The sequence below is a fragment of the Octopus bimaculoides genome, chromosome 17 (genome assembly GCF_001194135.2).
Source record: "Octopus bimaculoides isolate UCB-OBI-ISO-001 chromosome 17, ASM119413v2, whole genome shotgun sequence".
Classification (NCBI taxonomy): Eukaryota; Metazoa; Mollusca; class Cephalopoda; order Octopoda; family Octopodidae; genus Octopus; species Octopus bimaculoides.
Window position 1 is genome coordinate 42,412,502 of NC_068997.1, and position 12,901 is coordinate 42,425,402.

Genomic DNA, 12,901 nt, shown 5'->3' on the forward strand with positions numbered 1-12,901 from the left:
TGTGTGTGTGTGAATTGAAGAGAAACAACTTTTTTTGTTCTGATGACAACCTCTTCGGCAAGCCTTAAAGAGATACTTTCCATCAATGAACACCAAACACATTCATGCTTGCATGTGCACGTGCTCACACACACAGGTATGTGTACATACAGACAATATAGTTATGAAATTGTTCTCCACCTAATTCTCCCAAGAAACAAGATACAGTGAACCATTTCTCAGACAATTTTTTTCTCTTTCTTTTATGTGTCTTTTTTTTCCTTTTTTCATTCATACAAATACTTTTTTTTTTCCATAGTTGTTCATACTTCACATCTTTTTTCCATTATTAGCTTTTTTTTTCCTTACTTTCTTTTTTCTTTGTCTAAACAAGTAATCAAATAAACATTTGCACATTTCTCCACAAATGCAACTGTCATGACAGGACAAAGGGAGAGGGAGAGATGTAATATGTTAATGCATGTATATGCACACACACACACATATTCAGACGAGGTGAAGGGGAGTTTAGGGGGAAAAAAAAAACACAAATAACAACCAACTCTGCATTGGTATTAGGGATCTCCGGAGAATTTTTCAACCACTTCTTGAATTTTCTTCACACACTCAGCACTAACATTCATCAAGTCAAATTTGAAAAATCCCTTCTCCACCAAACAGTTAGTGTCCTCAGCTGCCAAACAGGCAACTTTTTGAACCAAGTCCCTGTCTTTTGAAGAATTCACAACATTCATTATGCCACAGAGTATTCTCACAGTGAAACCGTTTGGTGAGATTTCCTCCAGCTCCTCCTGTGTAAGATCTTCCTGTTCAGATAAGGAATCTCCAATTACTTGTTCTTTGCTATCCCTATCTGGAGACTCTTCAGAACTGAGTCTAGCAGTGTTTTTGTCTTTAGTGCTGCTCATTCGTGACTTTTCTTTATCACTGCTCTCTGAGTGATCAGCTACGTTTGGTTCAGTTTTCACGACTGGCTTATTGTTACTAGATTTTACACTTTCAATATCCTTCTTCAAACTTCGGCTATCGGTAAGACCAGTTTCTATTTTCTCTTTCTTCACAATAGATTTGCCAGTTTTATCCCTAAATTCCTTACTTTTAGAGTCCTTTTCTTTAATATCTTTCATTTTCATATCTTTCGATGACTTAATGTCTTTGGTTGCTTTCAAATTGTCCTTAGACAGTTTGTCATATTTCTTGTCTTTGGAAACATTTTCTGAAGCTACTGGATTGTCTCGACTAATTTCCGGAGACTTCATTTCTTTCTCTTCCTTAGAGTGTTTAAGATCTTTACCTTCCTTCGGAGATTTCACACTGTCTTTGGGAGTTTCTTTGGAATCTTTTGGTGATTTCGTATTTTTGCTCTCTTTTGCTGATTTATCCTTCATTTCTTTTGGTGATTTCATCCCTTTTCCATCTCTGGGAGTTTTATTTTCTTTGCCATCTTTCAGAATCTTACCATCTTTATTCTCTTTCAGACTTTTACTCTCTTTGCTCTCTTTACTGCGGTTATCCTTGCCAATTTCTTTAGCCTTAGCATCTTTCTCTTTGCTACTCTTATCTTTTTCCTCTTTGTGAGATTTCATTTTCTCTTTATTCTCTTTCTTAATCTTATCCTTAGACTCCAGATTCAACTTCATCTCCTTCCCTTTCACATCTTTCCCATCTCGATCCTTGTTCTCTTTCACTTTCTTCTCTTCCCGTGAACTCTTCTCCTTCTCTTTACCATCTTTCTTTGATCGATCTTTCTCTTTTTTACTTTCCTTCTCTTTACTCTCTTTCTTCTCCTCCTTTGTGTGATCTTTCGAACCTTCTTTCTTGTCTTCTTTCTGAGATTTTGTTTTTTTGTTCTCACCATCATAGTCAGAGCTGCCTGGAGCCGACTTTCTCTTCTCACTGGAACCTGTGTCACCCTTAGACTTAGAACTTGACTTGTGGGAACTTGAGGATTTGCTCACTGACTTGTTTGACGATGAATCTTTGTGGCTCTCTGGTGAAGTTAACACTGAACTGCTGCATGAGTTGAATGGATGGTCATCATCATAATCATCACCAGCCTCATATGATGACAATAGTTTCGATGATTTCATACAATCTGTAGTTGATGGTGAACTGGGGTTACTTAGGTCACTGAAATCAGTCAAGCTGCTGGCCTTTTCACTTTTGATCTGCTGACTTTTAAAACTTTCTTCCTTGCTGCTCACTGGTAGAAGTTTCTCTTTCTCACCCTTCTTGTCCCTTTCCTTCCCCGTGTACAGCTTGTCTTTACTCCGGTGTTTCTTGTCTTTTTCTTTGTTTTTCTGTCGGTCTTTATGCTTATCTTTCGACTTCTCCTTCGACGAAGTCTCTTTACTGTCATTATGTTTCTCTTTAACTTTGCCTTCTCCCAGGTTAATACTGAGTTTAATCTTCTTCCGTTCACCTTCTTCATTACTGGAAGACTCTAAAGGCCGTTTTGATGATTCTTTAGGAGACATTTTATCTTTAATTGACTTAGTTTCTTTTGAAGCAACTCCGCTGGTTATCATCTTTTGCTTCAGTTTAGTCTGAAAATAAAATCAAGAACATGATATACAGCAGATATTTAATAGCCAAATATGTTAGAAACATCCAATGTGTGTGTGTGCGTGCACATGTATATATTTTTTGTTTATTTAGAATTACAAAAAACATGTTAGAAGTGTGTGGGGCATAACATATTTTTTGTCATATATAAATGTGATGACATATCTAGACCTCAAGTTTTCATGCAATCACCTTATGGTCAGCTATATTCATTAACAGATTGTGAAGAAATTAGATCTGCTGACAAGTACAGCCAAATATAACATTGATTGCATGAAACCTTCAGGTCAAGATATACAATCCCAAATACCTCACACACACACATACATACATATATAGTGGTTAGAATGTTAGGCTCATGATTGTGGATTCAATTCTTGGATCTGGCAGCACAGTGTTTTCATTCATTTTACATTGCTCCAGTCAAACAGCTGCAACTGAGCACCAGAGATAGCAACAAACTGGTGTCCTCTTCAAGGAGCTTTTCAGTCCCAATCACTTAAATGCCTTAGGGAATGGGATAAGCTCCAACCTAATAAACCTGAATACATGAAATAGATTTTTACTCTGTGCATGTACACACACACACACACACACAAATATTCAACAGTGAAATGAAGACCAACATTTGTTTTTCAACACATTGCAAAGAAATAATTATCATTAATAAAATCAACAACAATGACTGTAAGTGTTTTGCCATAAAAACTTCCAAACCATCATATTAATATGATGGTGTCATTATTGTTTCAATCTTACCTGTGTTAGTTTTGAACTTGCAGATATGAAGTGCTGCACTGGATATTATTGCTTGTTCTCTCATCTCTGGTTAATAAAGCACTCAACAGTCAGGTAGAAGTGATACCTATTTTGTAGTTAGACAAGCAAACCTAACATGTCTGCTGCCATAACACAATGGCTGCTCAAGTTAATGAGGGAACATATACAATGATTACTTGATGTGCTAGAAATGGCAATTAAATTTCCCTCAAATCATACCCTACCATTCAGAAAACAAAAAAAATGCCATATTGGCTAACATAGTTAAAAGAATACTGCTTGAAATGAGACAGCCATGGATAAAATGCCCTTGACAGATTTGCTCAATTAGGGAAACTTGGGGCTAAACAATACAATGATTGTTTCAGAGTCTTGAAGAATTCAAAGGCAAAATGTATGGCATCAGTTTCTATAAACTTGATGGAGGAATGTGACAGAGTAGTGATGTGCAAACAGCACAAAATACTTGTCTAAATGAGATCGCAGGTTAAAAAAATACATTCTTTGGGGTTTAATGCTGTCTTAAGACATCACCTACCTTAGCAGACCCGTTGGATTTAATTGGTTTCATATCCTGTCTAATGGGTAGAAATTGGGTGGGAGGCGCCGCCTGAAAGCAGAAACACTAAAAAAACTGAGTGTTTACAAGACTCAATTAAGTGGAAGAGGATGGGTATCTCACTGGTTAATAACAGATAGACCAAATAGAGAGGTTTACATCTGGCCGAATTGCTAATGATATACCTGACTGGGGTGAGGTTGGAGGGATGGGAAGGGTCTTTTTGACTATTTGCATCATGCTGACTGTACTGCATTGTGTTCCTGGCAGACTCATAACTACAGGTGGTCCAATTTCCATAGCTGTAAATAAGTACTATATAGAACTGCAGTTTTACCATAACAACATTATATAATTGAAAAAATGTTTCATTAGCATTCCTGGTTGAACAGGGGGAGGGGAATGATAGAAATCCATTCACGTGTATCCATCCTTCAACCACTACAGGTCAGTCATCAGCGATGCCTCAACTATCCAATTTTTATATATATTATATTTTAATTGCTCTAGATCCTCTAGTTTACATGTCATTCTTGGTTACAATGTTTACATCCCCTTTGACACTTTAGCAACTCTTTCATATAAGCCATGGGTATCTCTACAGGGTCACTCAGCCTGTTATATCAATACTGATCTGTGTGTTAAATTGAGATTGACCAACCAGCATTATATCTAACTCTTCCTTCTTTAGTCATGGAAGGTACTCTGAATTCTCTGCTACATATTTAAATTGAGAAAATCACATTTGATAATATAGTCACAGATAAACTCTCTGAAAAGATAGGATGATCATAGCTAGAATGCTTTGTTCATAGGTCTACTTGAGCAGGAGTGATCTGGGACTAGACAGCACTTATTTCTCAATTTAAATATTTAGCAGAGCATCTTCCATGACTAAAGACAGAAGAGGTGGACATGATGCTTGTTGGTCAATCACAGTTTAACAAGGAGATTTGCATTGATTAACTCAAGATCAACCCTTGTTCTAAAACTATTAGTTCGATTAAGTTCAAGATGGACATCAAATGCATCACTTTCACCAGCACAAGAGATACGAGGAATTGTGCCACTTCTTCAAAATAACTAATAAAACAAATCCAAAAGTCACAATGGCCACATAAACCTAGAACACTGATAAAATCCTGAAGTTACTACCTTTCAAAATATCTCATATATCTGTTCTTTTTGCAAATTTTTGAGAACAATGAAATATTCCACATTAAACCTGTGAAGAACCTCTTCTATCCATAGAACAAAATCTTAGCCCTAAACAAACTACACAGAAAGTGAGAAAAGACAAATGCCTTCTTTTTTCTTTGCTTTCCCTTTATTTATACTTACTGCTCCAGCTTTGAATAGTTTCTCTTTGAATTCTTCAGTGGGGTTTTGAAAAGTTAATTTCTCACATCGTGAATTATTGACTGCTGGGCCGCCTAAACCTTGTAGAAACAGATCATACTCAAATCGGATCTTTTTTGGCTCTTCTTTGTTTTTAAAATAAAGTTCCACTGGTAATAAAAAGCCAGCATAACCTGATTCTGTCACCTGGAATGGAGCTTCTTTAACAACTAGAAAAAAAATAATAATCAAATAAAATTAAAAAAAAAAAACAAAAAAAAACGTTTGAATACACTGAAATAAAACAAAGAAATTTACAAACAAATAAATAATATAAAATTTTCTCTGAGAAAGAATATAGTTTCAGAGAAGATATACTGTGCTGAACTATTATAGGAAGGAATTAGTAGACTGTTGAATATAATACAAGTATTTAAAAAAAAAGTGAATTGAGAATGTGGTGACAGACAGAACAAACAAGTAACCAAGCAAGTTCTTAGAAAAGAAACGAAAGTTATAGTTATGGCAGAAACAAAGGAAGAATAGAGCTTAATGTGAAAAGAAGAAATTTGTGTAAATAAGGACAATGCTTGACATAAAACTGACAAGTGATCTGAAATCTGAAGAGGGTAGAAAGTAGTGAAACAAACTTCATTATCATCATCTTTTTATATCTGTTTTCTATGCTGGTATGAATCAGATAGGAGGCGCAATGGCCCAGTGGTTAGGGCAGCGGATTTGCGGTCATAAGATCGCGGTTTCGATTCCCAGACCGGGCGTTGTGAGTGTTTATTGAGCGAAAACACCTAAAGTTCCAAGAGGCTCCGGCAAGGGATGGTGGCGAACCCTGCTGTACTCTTCTACCACAACTTTCTCTCACTCTTACTTCCTGTTTCTGTTGTGCCTGTAATTCCAAGGGCCAGCCTTGTCACACTGTGTCACGCTGAATATCCCCGAGAACTATGTTAAGGGTACACGTGTTTGTGGAGTGCTCAGCCACTTGCACGTTAATTTCACGAGCAGGCTGTTCCGTTGATCGGATCAACTGGAACCCTTGACGTCATAAGCGACGGAGTGCCATCAAACATGACTCAGACAGTTTGATAGGATCTAGAGATCAGAGAACTACATCTTGCTCCAACTCTTCATTTTGCGCTTAATTTCTACAGATGGATGTCCTTCTTCTCCTTTGTTAGATGAGACATCTTGAGATCATTTTTCACTGCCACATCCATAAACCTTCCTTGGTTTCCCTCTTCCACAAGCACCGTTCACTTTTGAACACTATGCACTTGCTTACACAGCTGCCATCTACCCACATCATGTGCCCATACCATCACAATTTCCTCTCTTTACATGCTACTTAATCTACTTATTCTCAGTTTCACTCTCAGTTCAGTTCACTGTTCATGCATGGTATATCTAGTGAAGCAGATTTGTCTCATTTCTTTCTCGTCATTGCAGAGCCTTCACATTTAAGGCCCACGTCTCGCTGCCATGCAGCAACATACTTTGTACACAAGTGTCATACAAGCTGACCCTAACCTTGAAGGAGAAAACCACTGTTGCCAGCAAAGATAAAAACCCCCTGAACTTTCTCAAAACTATTCTTATACATGCTACCAAATTTTCAAAACACTAGTTTGCCTCTGCTGGTAACAAAGAGCCTCTCACACAGAGTGAAAGGAACACTGTATGACACGTGTGCGAACAGCCATGCTACACGGCAATGAAACATGGGCCGTGACTGCTGAGGACATGCGTAAGCTTGCAAGAAATGAAGCTAGTATGCTCCGCTAGATTTATAATGTCAGTGTGCATACACGACAGAGTGTAAGCGCCCTCAGAGAAAAGCTGGACATAAGAAGCATCAGATGCGGTGTGCAAGAGAGACAACTGCACTGGTATGGTCATGTGTAGAGTATGGATGAAGCCAGTTGTGTGAAAAAATCTCACACCCTAGTCCTGTCACAAACAAGTTCTCTAGAGTCAGCACTCTGATAAATGTAACCAGTACATTCTGTAAAGTGGCTTGTGGTATGAAAAAGATCCAGTTATGGAAAATACAAGTGGAACATGAGCTCCACGTGCTGCATTGCAGGTTACCCATCTACAAAGGTAATGATTTCAAATAAAAATCACACCTGTGTAGTTTACGTAGCACATCAAAATGTATACAGCCCACACAGTAGACATAACACTAAAGTAGATTGATTTTGTCTGTTACTGTGAGTGCAAGATTATGTATATCCTAATGACCCAACCAACTCATGCCATTATGGAAACATGGATATAAAAATAAAGATAATGTCATTGAAATGTTCCTAAAACAATGTTGAAGTCTACTTTTATAATATTCAATTTAGTAAGCAGAGAAGGAGCAGTTCCCGTGAATTTGTATTTCTTCCAGAAGAGCGCTGTGAAAAAATATGGCTTTGGACAAAATCAAGGATCTGATCCAAATGCTTGCTACCGAGTGATTCTTTCAAAAAACACCCAAGGACCAGATGGCTGTATTAAACTGTTGAGCCTACAACTCATCTGAAAGTGAAATTGAGTTGTGTATTTGGCAGCATATAAGACATGATTCCATATAAAATTCACCTCTATTTTGCGAAGAAGTTTTGTAGACATTAAAAGGAAATTTTTGGTGTATTTCATTCAGTGAAAGTGATTTTAAGAAGTTCTGAGAAGACATAAGAAGCAGGGCAAATTTTTAATTCATTTTGCAAGGAGAAAAAAAAACACACACACACACACACATTGTATGGCAGTATACATACACACATTTGTTCACATTACATAAATTTTTCTTGACTAGTTTGAGTTGAATGAATATATGCAACTGAGGTATTGTTTTACAGTTGGATGCTCTACCTGACACTAGACCTTACTAGATTTTTGAGTAAAGAATCTCATAATTCACATGACTTTGAAGGTACAAAGCAAGTGGACATGTTATTGATGGGAGTAGTGTCAAAAACAATGTTGCTTGAACACCATGATTTTTGAATAAGTGAGCATAGATGTAAACAAACACACAGTCATACATGCCTGCGTGCACATCCACACACACACAACAAGCTTTTTTTCCAGTTTCTGTCAACCAAATCCAATTAAAAGGCTTTGGTCAGCTTGGGCCTATAGCAGAAGACAACTGCTCAAAGTATCATTGAACATGAAAGCACATGGTTTGGAAGCAAATTTCTTAATCACACACACACACATATACGTTTACTGACTAAATCCAGAGTAATTATGAAGATACAGCTTTGATAAAAATCATTCAACTCAACTTAATGTGGTAAGAAGCTTACTTCCCAACCACATGGTTCTGAGTTCAGTCCTATTGCTTGGTACCTTGGGCAGGTGTCCTGTTATAGCCTCAGGTCTCATGAGTGGGTTTGGTAGATGGAAACTAAAAGAAGCCCATCATGCGGTTCAGCAAAATAGACCAATAGAATAAGTACCAGGCTTAAAAATATAAGTCTCAGGGTCAGTTTGTTCAACTGAAACCCTTCAAAGCAGTGCTGCAGAATGGCTACAGTCAAATGATTGAAATAAGATAAAAGATATATGTACACGTAAATGTTGAACAATGAGAACATGTGCTCAACACTGCATTGGTGGATAAAATATTTTTATTCAGGCATTAAGGTTACCATTGGTTTCATGTTAAAAATATCTTAATATCCTGAGAAAGCATCTTCGATTATAGATTCTAGTTGAGGAGGTTACAGTCACTTAGATAGATCAGTTTTTGACTGGTACTTAATTTTAATAACACACAAGCGAATGTAAGTAGATAGGAATAGATATGTTAAAAATGCACTTTACCTCGTCTTGGCTTCTGAAAACTCTCGTGTAAATGAAAAATAACTTTATCAACAAAATGATGAATGGGACTGTCATTCTGTCCTCGGACAAATACTGTCCAGTCATGAGTGAATCCATTTGGAGTAACTTTCTTCCGTAGACTGGCTTGATGACCAATTTCAACCTTCACCTGGACTAAATTATTCTAGAAAAATGAGAGAGAAAAAATAAGGACATTTGTATAAGTATTAAATTTTGTTCAGGTAAAGACAAATGTCATTAATCAATACGATTTTATGGCTAAAAACAGACATCTTAACAGTGGTGGGCTATGAAACCAAAGACAACTCTAAATTCAACACACAACCACATTTGTGTTACATAAACTGGGTTTCTACCAGGGGAGCAGATGAATCTACAGTTCTCAATAAATGCTAAATCTTTTATAAAAGTGAATGTATTATATGTCCAAGTTTTAGGCCATAGTTATGCCTCACAGTAACACAGTTTTTGCATTGAGACACATGTTTTTAAGGAGTAGGTCATTGACTAATGTAACTTTTTCTAATCTCTGTGATAAACACAAGCAATCAATTGATTATATGAAGACTTCATAAATCATCATCATTTAACATCCATTTTCGATGCCAGTATAGGTTGAACAGTTTGGTAGAATTCAGCAAGCTACAGAGCTGAGCTGAGTTCCGGTATCAGCTTTGGCAGGGTATCTGTGACTGGGCACTCTTCCTAACACCAACCAATTTACAATGCACATTAAGTGTTTTTTGTTTTTTTCCATGCCACCAGCACCAGTGCAGCTGCCAAATAATTTGCAAGACAGAAGAAGAACGAAGAAGAAAGGAAAGGAAAAACACAGTGGAATAAATTGTTTTACCTTAAGGAAGAAGAGAAGTCTAAGAGGAGAACTTTGAGATAGAAAACTTCAAGGAGAGGAAAAAAATATTTAGTAAAGTTGCAAGATAAAAAATGGTGTAAACATTCCTTCCATCAGTAAAGAAGATTCTGCCTGAAATGCTAAACTTTTCTTCTTCATCGCATAAAATTAATTCCACTCTCAGCTATCTGTATTACTATTTGCCAACACTGAATATCTTTGTATTCTACTGTTTTATTATTATTATTATTATTATTATTATTATTATTATTCAGGCAGTGAGCTGGCAAAATTCTTAGAATGCTGGACGAAATGCTGCTAAGCATTTCGTCTGTCTTTACATTCTTAGTTCAAATTCTTGGGGTTGATAAATTAGGTACCAGTGAAACACGGGTCGATGTAATTGACTAGTCCCACTCCCCATCAATTTCAGGCCTTGTGCTTTCTGTAGAAAAGATTACTATTATTATTATTATTTAGTTAAAACAGGAGGTGAGCCAGTGTCTATAGGACCCTTCAGGCTATCCTGGATTAACAAAAAGGATTAGCTTGCTGAGGCTGAAACAGCCGATGCTCAAAACACTGGAGGAGAAAATGAGAGTAAGGAAATTGGTGTTGTTTAGCCATGGGTCAACTTTGAACAAACAGATCTATGAAAAAAAGCATTTCAGTCATGACCACCACTTTATTTTCAGACAAGACAGTGAATCCAGAACTGCAATAAGACGGTAGGATTAGATCTTAGGGAAATTTAACTGATATTTCTACATAGTTAAGCAATCGCACAAAGGTTCCTTGTTCATTCAATGGAGTGGTGGAATTGTTGTTTAATCCCAAGTCAACTCTGATCAAAGGTATTCTAGCCATGACTATCTTGTCATTTTTTTTGTATATCAAGAAATACAGTAGTTGTTGTGTCTTTTTTATTTAGGTAGCGAGATGTGATTTGAAGGAACTTGGCTGTTATTTCAAGTAGGTCAAGTAACCACATAGTCAGGTGTCAGCAATAAGCAGAGTGCAGCCAATAAGCCATAGAGATTCTCTGTGGGCTTTGAATCTTCTCTAAAAAATTTTTCTATTGTTTTTATTCATGGGCCATTGGCAGTTGATGATTTCAAATAGTATTTTGAATCACAATTTGTTTAATTTCAGCTTACATAAGCATTGCCAGTGATGGATACAAACGGATATCTATACATGCATGATATTTATATAATACATATGTGAGACATGGGTAAAGATAGATAAGTGGGCCACTAGAAAAAATTTGCTCGGAGGCTCCCTAATTAACATTTCCAAATAGTTGTAATTGAATGAATGAGATGGACAATTTACAAATTTGCAATCTTAACAGATTGTTGGTGGTTGGCACTCCGTCGCTTATGACGTCAAGGGTTCCAGTTGATCTGATCAACGGAACAGCCTGCTCGTGAAATTAACATGCAAGTGGCTGAGCGCTCCACAGACACGTGTACCCTTAACGTAGTTCTTGGGGATATTCAGCGTGACACAGTGTGACAAGGCTGACCCTTTGAATTACAGGTACAACAGAAACAGGAAGAAAGAGTGAGAGGAAGTTGTGGTGGAAGAGTACAACAGGGTTCGCCACCATCCCCTGCCGGAGCCTCATGGAGCTTTAGGTATTTTCGCTCAATAAACACTCGCAACGCCCGGTCTAGGAATCGAAACCGCGATCCTATGACCATGGGTCCACTGCCCTAACCACTGGGCCATTGCGCCTCCACAATCTTAACAGAAAACTGGGGTGAAAAATGAAAGTGAGAGAGAGGGAGTGAAGGAGAGAGAGAGACAGACAGAAGGGGACAGAAATGTTTCCATTATACTGAATGCAAAAGCAATATATGCTATTAGATATAATATAGAATAATTTGTCTAGTTACTTATTGACATTCTCAGTAACTAACAGTAAAGACTTATGGCATTCAGGAGAAATTGGTTGTTCTGTCACTTAGTGCACTTAATGGCAATTTTAATGTGCACATACACCACAACCTATCCTTTAATACTTTGTGAATCTAACAGGTACATTATTTACATGGCCTTTCTTTTCAATATTTAGAGAGAAAAATGCATATTATTCACAGAAAATGTGAGTCATACACATTTTGCATGTTACATTTTAACAGCTAATATTTTCAACAGCAGCCCACCTATTTTTATGTGACAATAAATTAGCAAAAGTTATTAGGGAGTTGACATGCAGCATTTGTTCTGCAACTTTGCACTCTGATTTCAAATGCCACTGAAGTCAACTCTGCTTTTCATCTTTCTGGGAACAATGAAAATGTGCCAATCCAAGGCTGTGGATTGACAGAACTGATAGAATGCCAGGCAGGATATCTTGCAGTGTCTGTTCCGGCTTTTTGCCTTCTGACAGTAATACCTGTGATGACACTTGTACGAAGATGTACCTGACCAAATGCAGAGCTGTCTTTCCTTTAGATATCATAAATGTCATGGAAAGAATGCCAAAATTAACTGAAACAGTATATTTCATTAGAAGTATGACCAAGAGAGTTAACCTTTCAGCATTTAAGCCAGCCATATCTGGCGCAAATATTCTACTTGTTTTATATTCAAATCAGCCAGATCTGGCCTCTTGCACCGACTCTATAATGTCATTTTAAAAATATACAATCATGTAATCAAAATCTCAAAGCTACAACAAAATGCAGGATTAATTCAAAACAACATTGTTTTTACTTGTTTCAGTCATTAGACTGCAGCCATGTGGGAAGTACCACCTTATAAGGTTTTAGTCAAAGAAATCGACCCCAGGACTTATTCTTTGTAAGTCTAGTACTTACTCTATTGTTCCTTTTCGCTGAACCGCTAAGTTATGGGGACATAAACACACCAGAGCATTAGTTGTGAAGTGATGGTGGGGGGACAAACACACACATATAAATACGTTCTTTATATATATA

At 37.0% G+C, this 12,901-nt stretch overlaps 1 protein-coding gene across 2 annotated transcripts in view; it reads right to left on the bottom strand.

Annotated features, from left to right (window-relative positions):
• Nucleotides 1–6: 6 nt before the first annotated feature.
• The window catches only part of LOC106883684 (protein AF-9), a 35,590-nt gene continuing 22,695 nt past the window's right edge, over nt 7–12,901 (bottom strand). The window contains exons 2-5 of one of the 2 annotated variants that reach the window (XM_014934787.2): nt 9,080–9,263; nt 5,246–5,472; nt 3,884–3,970; nt 7–2,546 (exon numbers count right to left, since the gene is read on the bottom strand). In XM_014934787.2, the coding sequence (XP_014790273.1) occupies nt 555–2,546; nt 3,884–3,970; nt 5,246–5,472; nt 9,080–9,263 (2,490 nt within the window). In that variant the 3' untranslated portion in view covers nt 7–554. The remainder of the gene's footprint in view (nt 2,547–3,883; nt 3,971–5,245; nt 5,473–9,079; nt 9,264–12,901) is intronic. The other variant, XM_014934789.2, reaches the window with a different exon arrangement.